We start from the raw sequence: 17,855 nt of genomic DNA, 5'->3' as shown, positions 1-17,855 counted from the left end.
GTGTTGTATTGTCTTACTTAAAACATTTGATCTAGTATTCTGCTGATCAATTTAAGGGATAAATCTCCTATCTAGCTTACTTAGAGTCTGTGTGCTTTGATTTAATCTCAGCACTAAAAGTTAAAATCATGTCTTGAACAGCTAGCTTAACTGACAGTTTCATCATCATCATCTATAAACATGTTATATAATTATCTGGATATTTTTGCACTCTATGAATGTCATTTTATATCCTTTTGTTTTTTTCTTTTTTCTCCATGTTCAAGTGGATTGGACAAGTCTTCTCCAGCTTGGTGTCAAACCAATTGTCACAGTCATTTGTTATTTCCTTTTTGAGGTTCATCTCCCTATCAATCTTCATTACATCTTCTCATGTTTTCACCAACCTTCTTCTTCTGCGCAGGATCCTTCCATTTGGATCACTTAACACTTCTATCTCACTGTTATCTTTCATCTCCAACACATGTCTGTAATACCAACACAATCTTCTCTCTACATACTACTACTACTACTAATACTAATTACTCTGATAGCCATTTTTTCTTCCTTTCAGCTCACGTGTGCTCCATCATTCATGCACACTGGCATTTCACATCCAGTGGAGCATGCTAACATTGCAGTTATCCATGATAAACATGTTATATACCAGTTGTAAAGTATTAAGCAGATTGTGAACTTACAGCATTGAGACTTGGAACTAATTATTGTATAACATCAAGCCTACCAACATGTCTCCTTCTTTGCCATCTTTTCAATCTGTGTTATCGTCATACAGTAAATCCTCAGACTGGGGCAAAATTATAAATCAATAGGTGTGGTGGTGGTGGTGGTGGTGGTGGTAGTATATTGACCTAGCTTCAGTACATTACTGCTGTTATTTCTATTGACCGCACAAGGTAAAAAAGGTTGAGCTAATTCTGGTATGAATGTAATCATCATCATCATCATCATCATCATCATTTAATGTCCGTTTTCCATGCTGGTATAGGTTAGACGGTTTCACCAGAGCTGGCAAGCTACAGAACTTCACCACATTCCAGTCTAATTTGGCTTGGTTTCTACAGCTGGATGCCCTTCCACATCAACCATTTTACAGTGTGTGCTGGGTGCTTTTTGTGTGGTACGGCACAAGCGTTTTTATGCGGCACAGCACTCTTGCAGGCCAATCCTCTTCACCAGGGAAAGCAATCTTAACACTTCTGCTGTGGAAGATAGGTCTTCTTGAGTACAGCAAGGCACTGGGTATCTCGATCCTTTATCATCTTGTCTGAAAGGTTCAGTGTCCTTAGGTCGTTCTTCAGTACTTCGTCCCATATCTTCCTGAGTCTCTGTTGAGTGAAATTTTAAGCTATACTATGACTAAATTTCAGGATTTACCATTTTTTGCCATAATAAAAAATAACTGCACAGATTTCTCAGGGAACTCCTTACTTTAACTCTTTTGAGACCATCGTTGGTTCTATAATATTATGAACTTCCTCATTTAAATTGATCTAAATGAAAACCTTTCATCAAAGCTTATTTATGTTCCAAACACCAGATTAATAAGAACAGTTATTTTACTAAATTCTTCATTATTTTCAAAATTAATTGACACTAAGGCATTACATTTCAACAAAAATATGGTAACAAAAAGATTAAATTGTAGTAGGGTGGTTTTAATAACTGCCTCTACTTGATTTGGGCCTAATGGAGTTGTAGCAATGCCATTGTGATATATAGCATGTCTAAGGCATTTTTAATCCTTTCATTACCACTTTCATTTTAAAATGCATGGCCTTTGTTTCAGTTAATTTTTATAATAATGAATAATTTAGTACAATAACATTTTAAAACTGGGTTTTGAAACACAGATTAACATGAAATTTTTATGAAAGTTTTTGATTTAGATCAAAATAGGAAGTTGGTCTGGTGGGACCATGGGCGGTCTGAGGCAGGTTAGTTTCAAATGGATTAAATCTAGCTGAATCCATCCCTCTCCAGATCTGTTTAACTTTGTTACTAGCACCAGTAATAGCTCTCTGATCATTTTTACTTTGTTGACTCTGCTTTCAGAACACTCATTTCCACAACTAATTAGCATAACAGGGAGCCTTTCAAATGTTTCAAAGGATCTATTTCTGGGCTGCTCTTACTGATAAATACTCCCAAGCTCTTGCCACATTTGAGGTCTTCCTCTGCCAACCTGTATGTGATCCTACTGCACCTTCGGCACCCATTATTTACATTGAGTGCACTATATGTAGTTCCTACCTACTTCATTTCTGTGTGTGTGTGTGTGTGTGTATGTGTATTTTCTAAGTTGGGTATGCATGAGTGTTTGCTTAAATGTGTACATGGTCTGATTTTATATATCTACACATGCCTGTCTATATATGTTTCTACACATCTGTCTGTTTCTAATACATTTTTCTTACTTACACCAATAATTTAATGCCAGGTCACTCTTGATCAAACATACCTTTCAAAGATGTCACAGCTGTGACTATTCTCTGAAGCTTTATTTCTAGACATAGTGTGCATATGTGTGTGTGTGTGTGTGTGTGTGTAACTTTTATCCTTTATCTGTTTCAGTCACTAGACTACAACTACTTGAGCATGTCCCTTAGTGGCTGACAATATGTGCATCTCTGATCATGAGCAGGAGTAGTGGGTAGCATCATAGCCATGTATCAAGAGGGATTCTTTAGGGTTTGAATAAATACCATAACAAAAGTAAAGTTTGAAGGCAGTATTAGGCATTTTTCATACTTTCTAGGGTTAAGCAAATGGGAAATAACACTTGCTACCCAAGGACCAAAATTGTGTTCCACGATGTAATCAAAGACATTTTTTGTTTACTTCTGTTTGCTATAATTCATTTGATACTCACTACTCTCCCTTGTTTCATTTTATCCTCTATAAATCAGCAGATGTTAACCACTTCCTAACTTGATACTCATTACTCTGAATTTATCCTGTATAAATCAGTCAAGTTTGTATTTCTCTAATCCTAACTTCAAAAATATATTCTCATAGCTGTAGCCAGTGCCCCCAGACTGGCTCCTGTGCTGCTGGCACATAAAAAACACTATCTGAGCGTGGCCGATGCCAGTACCCCCTGACTGGCTCTTGTGTTGGTGGCACATAAAACGCACCAACTGAACATGGCCAATGCCAGGCCCACATGACTGACTCCTGTGCTGGTGGCACGTAAAAGGCACCCACTACACTCTCAGAGTGGTTGGCATTAGGAAAGGCATCCAATTGTAGAAACATCGCCAAATCAGATTGGAGCCTGGAGCAGCTGCTGGCTCTCCAGACCTCAGTCAAACTATCCACCCATACCAGCATGGAAAACGGATGTTAAACGATGATGATATATATATATATATATATCCTCTAAGTGTCCTTCACTTTTTAAAATTTCTTTAGGCTGTGATTTAAGAGAGATTTGTGTTGCATTTACAACAGTTATATAAATCCACAACAGTAAGTTCAAACGTTTAGATGGCTGCAAGAACTGACTATCATAGTTAAGTGTGTCCTGTCTAGGTGTATATGTCTTGATGTGTGTGCACATGCTGTGCTTGTATATATGTGCTGTATGTGTATCTGCATGTGTTCTGCTTACATCTGCATATGTGTCTATTTGTGTTTGACCTGTGTGTGCGCGTGTGTGCATATTTCTGTGTCTTGTCTACATCTGTTTTTGTATATGTACAAATACTATTGTTGTTGTTGAACTCCAGCTCAACCCTACTCAAGTAGACTGATGATCAATAGCATTCTAGCCATGACCATCTCATCCTCTTACATGCAGGGAATCCAAACCTATATCATCTAAGTATGCATATGCATGCAAAATCAGCACTTAGTGTATGCATGTGAGTAGGTATATATAAAGTGAAAAATGTCAGTATATACAGATTACTCCATCAAATTCAATGCTTATTTATTCACATGGTTTTGAATTATTCGTGCATTATCTCATAGCTTCGAAATTTTGATGGTATGATTTGTTTATTTTTAGAATGACTTTGTAGGGTAGGTGTAAGAGGTTGGATCTGACCTGCTTGAAGATAAAACAGGTAGAATATTTGGGCCAGATATGGCCAGTTTAAATGCTAAAGGGTCAAACTGTGTCTGTAAGTAGATGTGGCCTGGGTTAACAAAGCAAATGTTAACAAATGCTGGGGATTTTAAATACAACTGGCGGGAATTTTTTACTGAAATCACAATAATCTCAGTTAATCAAAGATCTTTATGTCACTATATCACATATGTAAAGCCTATCATATATGTATTTAGTATGCAATGTGCTACACCAAGTATTTTCCTCTCTATTATTGATGTTCATAATCAACCTCAATTCTTATCCTCTGTTTTTATGTAAATTGGTCGCATCTTAATCTTGCTAACTGAATTAATAAAATATTTCGCTGAGGTGATCTTAATGAGACCAAAACAGGTCCATTAATTTCCAGTTAGCTTTAAAGGGAAAAGTTGTACAATATGAATATTATTATTAATGTTCTTCTATTTTTGCTTCCGTTCAGGTTACGACGGCGTCGGAGCAAATCCAAGAAATACGGAATTATAACCACCCCAGCATCAGATCTTGAGATGGCGCCATTAGATCAGGGAGATGATGATGATGAAGATATGACAGTTTTCGAGTTGAATGGAAAACCCAAATAAAGTCAAGTAGGTTTGTTTTACCTCACTTTAAAATATTATTTTCTGTCTTCCGAGGAACTGATATGGCTCTGTGGTTAAGGAGTTTCTTCCCCAACCACATGGTCTGGGATTCAGTCTCATTGCTTAGCATTTTGGGCAAGTGTCTTTTACTGCAGCCCTAGACCAATTGAAGCCTTGTGAGTCAATTTGGTAGATGGAAGCTGGAAAAGCTCATCATGTATGTGTCTGTGTCCACACACATACATATACATGACATAAAGCACTCAGCACACTCTGTAAAGTGGTTGGCATTAGGAAGGGATCCAGTTGTCAAAGAACACTTTGGAGACCATTGCAGCCCTTGGGCTTGTCAGATCCTGTCAAACTGTCCAACTTCTGCCAGTGGTGTGAGCATGCATGGTGGTGGCATTGTGTGTGTGTGTGTATGTGTGTAAAAGAGAGAGAGCGAAGAATGAGTTAGTATTTCTCAAATCTACATATTAGCTGGTTGTAAGCAAAGCCTTTGCTAATGGTATCATTAGCTTGCAGTCCACTACAAAGGCATTCTGGCCTTCTTGATGGCATATCTTGACTTGTTGTATGATCTTTGTAAATGAACTGGTTATTTCATTGGGTTTTGTTGCCTTTACTCTTTGTAACCATGTACAGACTCTTTGTTATTCAATAGACTGGAAACAGATGGAGGTTGGCTGCAGGAAAGGCATCCAACCTGGAAAAACTCTGCTCCAACACACTTTGTAGATGATAAAATGATGATAAAGATGATGACAGTAATCCAATTGAAGCACTATAATGAATTACTAACCATTTTAATCTTACTACAGCTGTATAAAACAACAAGAAAGCTTCCACATGGCTATTCAACTGACTGGAGATAACAGCTAAATTGCGCATTACTGTCTTGGGTCTATAATGCAACAACTACAAGTGTTTTGCTGTGCCCCCTATCAAAATAGTGTGATGTTTAATCTGTTGTCTGATTTAATACTTCCACCCAATTGTAGGATGCCTTTATCAAATTAACCAGTATGAGGATAACTTCCTTCTGATCACCATACCAGAATCAAAGATAATGACCTCCCAATTCTAATTAAGCAATTAATTTTATAAAAGGAGTTGGTAGTGCCTGGCTGAACAACAATTTCCTCTCTATCACGTGTGACCTGACTACATTCCATTATTTTCTAAACTGGCCTTTGCTCTGGCTACAAGAATTTGCATCTACCAAGTGTTTGGTCTCACCATTTGCTATATGGCTTTGAAATTTGGCCAATGAGCAACACAGCACTAGGACCCTCACGGTCCTTCAAATGCTTGGTCTCACCATCATTGAAGATCTCTCCTGGTGAATACATATCCTCAACATAGACTGCTTCACAAAGTTTGACGAGAAAATAATTCAACCTCCTCCCTGTAACGCTCACTAACTCTGTACAAAACTGAGGTGACAGCCTCATTGGAATACAGCTCCTATGTCTGGCATGTAAGACTATCTCCAGAAAATGATTGTTTGACTTGAGGTTGCTCACCAACATTCTCCAGCCACTGGTTCACAGGAATATTGTCTCCTCTCTCTGCATTTTATACCACTATTACTAGCATGGGCATGGTTATGTATGTGCTAAGAGGTTTGCTTCACAACCAGTTGGTATCAGCTCCAGTCCCATTGCTTTGGACAACCTTGTAAGTGGATCTAGTTGATGGAAACTGAAAGAAGACCATCATGTATGTGTGTGTGTGTGTGTTTGTGGATGTTATATGTATATTTATGTGTGTGTTACCGTCTCCTTGCCCTGACATTACCTGATGTTTGTAAATGTGTGTCACCATCATGAAAGTGGTGGCCTTCATTTCCAATCTTCCATGAAAACATGTCTGGTCATGAGGTAAATATTACTTAGTTTGGAAACAGGTGAGGGCTAGCAACAGGAAGAGCATCTGGCCATAGGAAATCTACTTCGGCAAATTTTGTCCAATCCATGCAAACACAGAATAGAAGATATTAGAATAATGATGATGATGATCACTACAGCCACCTTGTCTCTCCTTTTTTCATTACCCATATTGTATCCATACTCTAGGTTTCACGCCATCCATTATAAACATTCTTTTTGCCTCGGAATGGTAGCACTCTGAAATTCCATTCCCTATAATATGGTTTTCTTGCAGCCGTCACTATGCCCAAAAGAAATGTTAATGGCATCATTCTTACTAGTCTCTGAGGGCTTAAGAAAGAAAGCCATGAGCATCGGTCCCTTCTGCTTGAACATTCCAATTAAAAAATAAAACAGAAAACGAAAATCACTGGTAGTGAAATTTGAGAGAACATCTAATAGTTTCTAGTATTAGCGAAACTTTAATCTATTGTTTGGGTGTGTGTATTGCAAGTGGGTATCAGCATAGTGTACATGTTTGTGCATATAGTGTGTGTATTGTGTGTCTACATACCAGAAATTATTTCTAGTTATTTTCACTTTGTAAATGTTTCAGATGATGAAATAGTTCATTTTAAAAATTACTAATTAAAATACAATAATCATGCTATATGTACTATTGTAGCAGCTTCTTCTGCATGTACTCATGCACACACATACACGCGTCTGCTATTTCTCTTTCACTTTCACTTTACACACATGCTCACATGCTCTCTGTCACTCAGTCTGTGTATGTGTGTATTTTTTTATTTTACTTCAGTCATTAGACTGTGGCCATGCTGGGGCACTGCATTGAAGAATTTTTAGTCGAATGTATTGACCCCAGTATTTATTTTTCCTTTTTTTAAAACCCTAGTACTTATGCTATCAGTCTATTTTGCCAAACTGCTAAGTTACAGGGATGTAAACACCCCAGTTGTCAAGCAGTGCTGAAGGATAAACACAGACAAACACGCACGCAGAGATGTGTGTGGATATATATATATATATATATATATATATATATGTGTGTGTGTGTGGAGGTGCAATGGCCCAGTGGTTAGGGCAGTGGACTCGCGGTCTTAGGATTGCAGTTTCAATTCCCAGACCGGGCGTTGTCAGTGTTTATTGAGTGAAAACACCTAAAATGCCACGAGGCTCCGGCAGAGGGTAGTGGTGAACCCTGCTGTACACTTTCACCACAACTTTCTCTCACTCTTTCTTCCTGTTTCTAAATGTTGGCCTGCTCGCTTAGCCAGCGGGGTGGCACCATTTGAAGGCTAAAACAGTGCGAAGCGCATTGTGACCAGCGGTGTGTAGCAGCATCTGATTGTCTGGTCGGTCACGTGATCACGTGATATATAGTTTCCGTCTACCAAATCTACTCACAAGACTTTGATCAGTCCAGGGTTATAGTTGAAGACTGTAAAAGGGGAGGTGTGTGTGTGTGCACGCACAATGGAAGTAGGATGGTTCATCTTTGTTCGCTTAGTATTTGGTTTTTCTTTTGTTGGTCAGTTATTTTTAGCGTTTTGACAGAAAAAATTCATTCTAAAATTGTTTTTTAACATAAGTATGCCCAAACAAGTCGAATGCTTACACAGTGCAGGTTTTACAGCCATATCATCCAAACCAGGTAAAATCAGGCTTAGCTGCTAGTATATATATATATATATATATATATATATATATATATATATGTGTGTGTGTGTGTGTGTGTGTGTGTGTGTGTGGCTGTGTAGTAAGTAGCTTGCTTACGAACCACATGGTTCCGGGTTCAGTCCCACTGCGTGGCACCTTGGGCAAGTGTCTTCTACTATAGCCTCGGGCCGACCAAAGCCTTGTGAGTGGATTTGGTAGACGGAAACTGAAAGAAGCCCGTCGTATATATGTATGTGTATGTATATATTTGTATCTCTGTGTTTTTCCCCCAACATCGCTTGACAACCGATGCTGGTGTGTTTACGTCCCCGTAACTTAGCGGTTTGGCAAAAATGACTGATAGAATAAGTACTAGGCTTCCAAAGAATAAGTCCTGGGGTCGATTTGCTTGACTAAAGGTGGTGCTCCTGCATGGCCATAGTCAAAATGACTAAAACAAGTAAAAGAGAAAAGAGAGAGATGGGGGGGGCTCTACTTTGCGATTGTTATTGGCATCAATAGAATAAGATACTAGTTGTGAACTGGACTTGATAGACTATACTATTTCTCTCTATATTTGTAGCCCTTTAACCATGAGAAATATTATCATAATTTTTACCAGCAGCATCATCATTATCAATAAAAGCAGAATTGTTAGAGCCTTAGATAAAATGCATATATAGTGATGACACTTCATGTTCTGTGTTCGAATACTTTTGAGGTCAACTTTGTTTTTCATCCTTCAAGCTGGGGTCTAAAAGAAAAAAAAATTACCTGTCATATTTTGAGGGTCGATGATATCAGCTAACCTCCTACTCTCAAAATTGTTGGCATTCTGCTTCAATTAGAAACAATAAGAAGAATGATGATGATAATAATATTATTATTGGCGAGCTAGCAGAATCATTAGTATGCTGAGCAAAATGCCTATATGTTCTATATGTTCTGGGTTCAAATGCCACCAGGGTCGACTTCACCTTTCATCCTTTTAGAGTTGATAAAATAAGTACCAGTCAAGCACTGGAACCAATGTAATCAAATAACTCACCCCCCCCCCCCAAAAAAAAAATTTAAGGCCTTGTGCATTTAGTAGAAAGGATTATTATTATTATTATTATTATTAGCATGCCAGGCAAAATGCTTAGCGTCATTTACGGTTTGAGTTCAAACTGCACCGAGGTCAACTTTGCCTTTCATTCTTTCAGAGTCAATAAATTAAGTACCAGTTATGTACTGGGATTGATGTAATTGACTTAACGCCTTAAGGCCTTATTTCTATAGTAGAAAGGATTATTATTATTATTATTGAAGGCGGCAAACTGGCAGAATCATTAGCGTGCCTGGCGAAATGCTTAATGGTGTTTTGCCCATCTTCACATTTTGAGTTCTAATTCCACCAAAGTTGTCTTTTCCTTTCATCCTTTCAGGGTCAGTAAATTAAGTGCCAGTGGAAACACTGGGGTCACTGTAATCAACTGGTCCCATCCCCCAAAATTTCAGACCTTGTGCCTTTAGTAGAAAGGATTATTATTATTATTATTATTACCACCACCACCACCTTTGGATTTTTTTTTTTTTTTTTTTTTTTTTGTGGGGCACCAGTTTCTTTATATATGAACCTAATAACCCCATTAATATATGTACAGCTGTGGCTGTGTGGTTGAGAAACTTGCTTTCCAACCATGTTTCAGTTTCAGTCCTACTGTATGGCACTTTAGGCAAGTATCTTCTGCTATAGCCTAAGGCTGACCCAAACCTTGTGAGAAGCCTATCTTACATGTGTGTGTGTGTGTGTCCTTGTCTTGACATCATGGTCGTAACATTGTCATACAGGTGATGCTGTTTGTTCCTAGTCATCCATGAAAAACCTGTCTGGTCATGGGAAATCATCTTGTTTGGACTGGAAAGAGGTGATAATTAGCATTAGGAAGGGTATCTGGCTATAGAAAATCTGCTTCAACAAATTCCTTCTTACTCATGCAAGCATGGAAAAGAGAATGTTAAATGATGAGGATGAGGATGATAGTGGCTGATAGATTATGGGTCAAACTCGCTGTACTCTGTAATAGAGGCAGGCTTGGTGAAGTTGTTAGCTTAGACCCCTGTCTTTTACCAGTCTCAAGTCAATCAAAGCTCTGTGAGTTAAACTGTGTAGTCAGACTATGTGAAAGCTTTTCAGACAGACTGTACCTAATAATATTTCAAAAGGCCAACCTTACTGCACTGATGCTGCCCCTGGATTACATTAAAGTTACAAATGCCTACAAAACACTTATCCCCTTACATTTCAATGAATACGAAGATGATACAGTTGAATGAACAACTAAAATGTTCTTTGTCAAAATTGTTGGAGGATTTTTTCTTTATACTCTGTAGTGTCAACAATTTTGTCATTGTGCTGTAGCGTCAACTATTCCAGGTTACTCTACCCATATATGAGCTGTTCAGTCATTGTGCTTTAATGGCTTTGTCAGGTTGTTGCCCTTTAGATTCTGTAGCAATGGGCCAGTCACTGTATCGGTTTATTTTGCACCTTAGTGTCTGTAGTATTTAGATGACATATTTTAATGGCTGCAGTGTTGGGTTTTCTGTGTTCTTTCACTGCTATCTATAACCATATCTGTGGAGGCACAATGGCCCAGTGGTTAGGGCAGCGGACTCATGGTTTCGATTCCCAGACCGGTCGTTGTGAGTGTTTATTGAGCGAAAACACCTAAAGCTCCACGAGGCTCCGGCAGGGGATGGTGGCGAACCCTGCTGTACTCTTTCACCACAACTTTCTCTCACTCTTACTTCCTGTTTCTGTTGTGCCTGTAATTCAAAGGGTCAGCCTTGTCACACTGTGTCACGCTGAATATCCCCGAGAACTACGTTAAGGGTACACGTGTCTGTGGAATGCTCAGCCACTTGCACGTTAATTTCACGAGCAGGCTGTTCCGTTGATCGGATCAATTGGAATCCTCGACGTCGTAAGCGACGGAGTGCCAACAACAAATAACCATGTCTATGATGAGGTGGGCAAGGCTGGAATGCTTTCGATCATATCTGCTTGAGCAGAACTGACATAGGACCTAAATATAATAATACATTATACACCAGCAAATTACCGTTGTATCAGTGTGTCGGTGTTGTTTTTGACATTAAACATCCAGATCACTTATAAATGAGAAAACCTTCAAAAAACAGAAAAAAGGACATTCCATAATTAACCTACCAGAGTTTTTCGTTTGTCCCTTTCTTTTTTTTATTATTAGGCATAGAATATCTAGGGCACTATTAGCGAGTACCTGACCTTATTTTCAGTTTGTAGGTTTCAATTTGAGTGAGATCTGGCTGCTGTTTCTAGTAGCTCGAGCAACTGTATAGGGGCTTAGCTTGCAAGCCTATGTTTAATAATCAATAGAGAAGTTGGCAATCAGCAGAAGAAATATCCACGACTTGAAGTGATGTATTTAATGATGTCTTTCAGCTGCAGAAAATGTCATTTGGAATTTGACTGTAACCAAAGTGACAAATATTTACTTCCAAACCATAATGGGATACAAGTGGGAGATGGGAATAGAAGCGACTGTGAGAGGTGGGGAGGAGTAGTTGTCAGTAGTTGGTTAATAATAATTATATGATTATAGCAACTCTTAACATTTACCATGATTCTGCTATCATTGATCCTTTCTTCCTTTTCTGTCCTTCTCTATCTCTTGATCTATCACTCATTCTCTCTCGTTCCTCCTCTTTCTCTTTTTCTTCAGTTAGTCTCATCACCTCTTCCTTTTACTCCACCCAATCTTATTCACCTCTTCCTTCCCCCATTATTAAAACTAATACGAGTCCAGTAACAAGAGCCATTATTAAAGCCTCCACCACCATCTATATAACAATAACATTGAGAGTTCTCTTCTTGATATCCAGTACTTGACTGGTATCCATGCCACTGCTTGGATACCAGTCAAGTGTTTGTGGAGTGTGTAAACTGTTATGTAAATAGATGCTTTGCCTGCTAGAGATAACAACCAGATCTTCCTCATGTTACACCCTACTATCTTGATAAAAGGATTTCTATTTATCTTTTACTTATTTTAGTCACTAGACTGTGGCCATGCTGGGGCACCACCTTGAAGAATTTTTAGTCAATTGAATCGACCCCAGTACTTTTTTTTTAAGGTCTGATACTTATTTTATTAGTCTTTGCTGAACTGCTAAGTTACAGGAATGTAAACACAACATCATTAGTTGTTAAGCATTGGTGTGAGAGACACACACACACACACACACAGACACACATACATACATACATACATACATGTTTTCTCTGTATTCTTTCTGTTGAAGAGCGTAGCTCGAAACGTTAAGGACTTTCTGTATTCCTGAGCGTCAAACTAATACATCCTTTTGTTGTTTACACCACCTGCCCTTGTCTGTTGTTTTTTTTCGTATATTCTCCTATATATATATATATAAATATATATATATATATATATATAATGGGTTTCTTTCATTTTCCATGTACCAAATCCATTCACAAGGCTTTGGTCAGCCTGATGCTATAGTAGAAGAAACTTGCCCAAGGTGCCATGCAGTGGGACTGAACCCTGAGCCATGTGCTTGGGAAGCAAACTTCTTACCACATAGTCACACCCACACCTTTAAATTAAATAATCTCATCCTGAATTACTTGAACATAGAAAAATGGGATGGTCACATTTTGAATGTCATTGACAATAGGTTTACTTGTTCAGGACTCCTTAGGTCTAAACATTGACAACAACAACAAGCTTATGCCTTCAAGCCATCAAAAGAAACTAAAGTATTGCTACATGGTTGCTTGAGCTGCTAGGAATAGCAGTCAAATCTCCATTGAACCACTCCCTACCATTTTAAATTGCGAAAATGATGCAACAGATAATATGGTTGATATACAGGGTGATTCAAAAGTCACCATACATAGGAAAATAAATTGTTCTTATGTATGGCAACTTTTGAATCACCCTGTATATGTTGAGCCTAAAAGAAAAAAGTCAAGGTGGTCACTGTTGGAACATATTTGATCATAAGTCTGCTCAATCAGGATTGAACTAAGACAAAATATGAACAATAACCATCTGACCATGTTAGAAATGGTGAAGTATCTGACTAAATATTTTTTGTTAATCAATATTTTCATTTCATAGTTTGTCATTTGTCCTACCAGGGGCCCTGTATATGTTTGGTACTTATTGGTACCACAGATTTACTGGGGTCTCCAATTCAGTTGACTGTACCTGTTCCTTAAAAGTATAAACCTCATGTCAGTGTGAAAAAAAAAATCATTATTTTCACATCCCTTTGAGATAAACAAAGTATCATTTTCCAGTCCCCGTGAGTCAATAATGGAACATTTATTGGATTGTTTAACCTATCAGTAATAGCAACCAAATTCCCTCCAAGTTAAACTTTCAGTTATAAAGTCTTAACAAAACAAGGGACTCACTTGATCAGGTATAGGAAACTTTTATCAAGAAGTAGACCAACTGAGACATGGCTCATCATATATATATATATATATATATATATATATATATATATATATATATATATATATATATATATATATATATATTGTATGTGTCTTTGTGTCTTTGTTTGCCTTCCTCACTATCACTTTACAACTAATGTTAGTGTGTTTACATCTCCATAACTTAGCAATTTGGCAAAAAAGACTGATAGAGTAAGTACTGGGCTTACAAAGAATAAGTCTTGGGCTCGATTTCTTTGACTAAAACAAAACCCTTCAAGGTGGTGCTCCATCATGGGCACAGTCAAATGACTAAAACAAGTAAAAGGATAAATGAATAAAAGAACATACACAGAGATAGGGGGAGGGAGAGAGTGTAAACTTCTCACAACAGAGAAGCAATGTGCAGAATTCACTTTTTCACTAGCATTTGATGTCACTCTACTTACTCACCATTAATGCCTTTAAGAAATACAATGACCCCTTGATCACCCTTACAGCCACTACTGCCATCATCAGCTTCTAAACCTGCTTTCTGTCTAAGTATGAAATCAATAATGTTTTCTCTTACTGTAACATCATAGTTCACTAGAAGTAAGCTCCAAGCTAGCTGAGTCTATAATCCAGATTGGATTCTTGGCTTGTCACTATTTCTCTTCATTTACTTTCTTTCATGGTTCCATGATTAATGGTAAAGAAAGGCTTCTAGCTGTAAGAAAAAAAAATCATTGCTTTAGCAGTGACTATAAACTATCTCATTTATGCTACAGAAAAGATATGGATTTGAAGTGATGAAGCAGGGAGGTTGGATGAATCTGAGAAATGTATGAACACCACATAATCTCATTTCTTCTCCTTTCCATTTATTGCATCGAGATTAACTAAGAAATTGTGTGTATTTATATATATGAAGTTGTGTGTGTGTGTGCAGGTATGGCTGTGTGGTTGAGAAATTCGTTTCCTGACCATGTGGTTTTGAGTTCAGGCCCACTGTACAGCATCTTAGGTGTCTTCTGCAATGGCCCCAAGCCAACAAAGCCTTATGAGTAGATTTGCTAAGTGGAAACTGAAAGAATGAAAGAAGAGTATCATGTGTGTCTGTGTATATATGTATGTGTGCATGCATGTGTTTGTCTACATCTGCAATCGCTTGCACTGATAGTGCAGTGAGCCATGTTATCACTTTGTTCTATCAACAAATCATCCAAGGGCTTTGTCTCTTAAAAGCCATCTGGAATAAGTGACCTCTTATTTGAAAAGCATGTAACATATTCATCCGATTCCAGTCCATGCAAGCATAGAAAAATGGCTGTAAAACAAACGAATACACACACACACACACACACACACACACACACACACACACACACACACACACACACACACACACACACACACACACACACACACATGCATACATACATGCACTCACACACACATGCACACATATATACATACATACACCCATGTTTGCATGGAAGGCAAACATTAAACAATGATGATGATACATACACACATATATATACACACATACATACACATATATAATATATATATACATCCATACACACACACATAATAATATAAATATATTTCTCAGCGTTCACTATATTCCCCTCATTCAGGTCTAACAACCCTCCTTGTTTGTTTTCCTTAAGTTTCCCTTGTATGTCTCCACTGTCCTGTTCTTGTTCCTAACTTTGACCCTCCATGAATCCAAACTTTTATTTTGGTGTTTATGGAAGCAACTGTCTTCAAAGATTTATATTGTCATTGATTGCTCGAAATGGGGAGTAGAAAGACAGCCGACAACTAATGAAGGGTCATTCTTTGTATTACTTGTCCTTTTTTTCTCTCGTTATTTGCGTATTTAACTCATTTGTTTTTGTATTTCATGTTTGCTGTTGGTGACGTCCTGTACCCATGTATGTATATACATATGTATATATATAACATTTATATTATTATTTAATTGAATGCCACGCATCCATTTCCACACATATATATATATATATATATATATATATACACACACACATTTGTCTGTACTGACATTCCAGTCTCCCACTAGTACTAAAGAATGGAATGTTCCTAAGAACACTTCTAAGATTCCTGAAGATGAATGCAAGTATCCCAGAATCATGGCCTGGCTGATGTGTGTACCACCTCTAAATCTAGTGATTTGTGACCATCATGCAAATAACCTTCCATCCAGGGAAGGCTACTTACATGTATTTCTGTAATCTGCTCTGAGTGTGGCTTCAGTGGCTTTTACAAGTTCCACTTGGAAAAGAAGGTATAAAGTTGGAGAAAGAGAGAGTAGTGCTTCCTTCTCCCAGTAGATTTATTGAAATGAAAGGTGGGTGAGAGCCATAAGCATAGCTTAGGTGAACAGACTTACTCTCAGTATACACCTGTAAGCCAACGAATACAGTTTATTAGTCAAGGTAATTCTGGGACTGTGGGGTTTCTTGTCTGGCCTCTGATGAAGGTTTTCTTTAAAGGCATTACCATATTTAATATGCTATGTATACCAAGGCAGCAAGCTAGCAGAATCGTTAGCACACCAGGCAAAATACTTAGTGGCAGTTCATCTGTCCTTACATTGTGAGTTCAAATTTTGCTGAGGTTAACTTTACCTTTCAACCTTTTGGGGGTCGATAAAATAAGTATCAGTTGTGCACTGGGGTTGCTGTAATCAACTTAAATCAACTTAATAAATTAAGTACCGTTCAAGTACTTGGGTGGATGTGATTGACCATTTCCCTCCCTCAAAGTTTCAGGCCTTGTGCCTATAGTAGAAAGGATCATTATTATTATGATTATCATTAAGGTGGCAAGCTGGCATAATCGTTAGCATCCTAGATGAAATGCTTAATGGTATTTTGCCTGTCACTACGTTCTGAGTTCAAATTCCGCCAAGGTTGACTTAGCCTTTCATCCTTTTGGGGTCGATAGATTAAGTACCAGTCAAGTACTGGGATTGATGTGATCAACCATCCCCCCTCCCCTCGAATCCCAGGCCTTGTGCCTATAGTAGAAAGAATTATTATTATTATTATTATTATTCAGTGGTTTTATTTTTATAACGTGCTTTCACTTCACTACCGAGCGCAGCTGTGGTATTTGCTGTGAAGCTCTTATGGTTACTGTATTGAAAGTGTTTTGCGTATTATTATTATTATTATTATTATTATTATTATTATTATTATTATTATTATTATTATTATTATTATTATTATTGTTGTTGTTGTTGTTATTATCACTAATGTTTCTAATTCTTGTTTATTTTCTAGACTCTCACTCAACAAATGGATGGATTACCTTATTAAAGATAATCACGGCACAGGTTTCAGTTAGAAGAATAAAAGAATAATAAAAAAAAAAAATTTATTAGGACTGGAATTGGTAACCAAACTCTGAAAAAAAAAAAAAAATGGTTTTCCTGCTTCTTGACATGTCGCCAGCAAATTATTAGTCTGCAATATCTTCATAAAGGTTTCGAACCTTACCAGAGTAACCTTGAACTTCAAACACAACTTCAAACACAGCAACATCATCATCAACATGAACAATTATTAACAAAATGCCTTCAATAAAAGGAAAATGAGAAAAGATTAAAAAGAAAAAAAAATGAAAGAGAATGACATGGCCAATGGGTAAAGAGTTGGGGTTTGTACCTTTACAGAAACATTAAAGACTGTTCCCCTCTCATTACAATCATTACCAAAATGGGTTCTCTGAATTTTTGTGGGATGTATATATATATACATATGTATATATGTATATATATATAGTTTTTTTTTTTCTTATTTTTAATGGTGGTGGATTGGCAGAATTATTAGAGCATCGGACAAAATGCTTTGTAATATCTAGTTATAGCTCTTTATGTTCTGAGTTCAAATGCCACTGAGGTCAACTTTGCCTTTCATCTTTCTTGGACTGACTGATTTTAAAATGATGTACCAGCCAAGTACTGGGGGTCAATATAATCAACTGTTCTTTCTTCCCCAACCTTTGGCCTTATGCCTATTTTAGAAAATATTATTATTTTTATTATTGTTGAGATTGGTAAGGGCAGCAGATTGACAGAATCATTAGATAGTCATATAAATTGCCTTGTGGGATTT

The 17,855-nt window shown here is 37.4% G+C and overlaps 1 protein-coding gene across 2 annotated transcripts in view; it reads left to right on the top strand.

Moving 5' to 3' along the window:
* Positions 1-17,114, top strand: part of LOC149133058 (uncharacterized) — a 96,785-nt gene extending 79,671 nt beyond the window's left edge. For both annotated transcript variants that reach the window (XM_089360897.1, XM_089360898.1), the window contains exons 3-4: positions 4,539-4,686; positions 17,022-17,114. In XM_089360897.1, the coding sequence (XP_089217023.1) occupies positions 4,539-4,680 (142 nt within the window). In that variant the 3' untranslated portion in view covers positions 4,681-4,686; positions 17,022-17,114. The remainder of the gene's footprint in view (positions 1-4,538; positions 4,687-17,021) is intronic.
* The last annotated feature ends 741 nt before the right edge of the window (positions 17,115-17,855 follow it).

Source organism: Octopus bimaculoides, chromosome 12 (assembly GCF_046866305.1).
Source record: "Octopus bimaculoides isolate indiv1 chromosome 12, ASM4686630v1, whole genome shotgun sequence".
Taxonomy (NCBI): domain Eukaryota; kingdom Metazoa; phylum Mollusca; class Cephalopoda; order Octopoda; family Octopodidae; genus Octopus; species Octopus bimaculoides.
The sequence above is the reverse complement of the archived record's forward strand: the minus strand, read 5'-3'. Positions and strand labels throughout refer to the sequence as shown.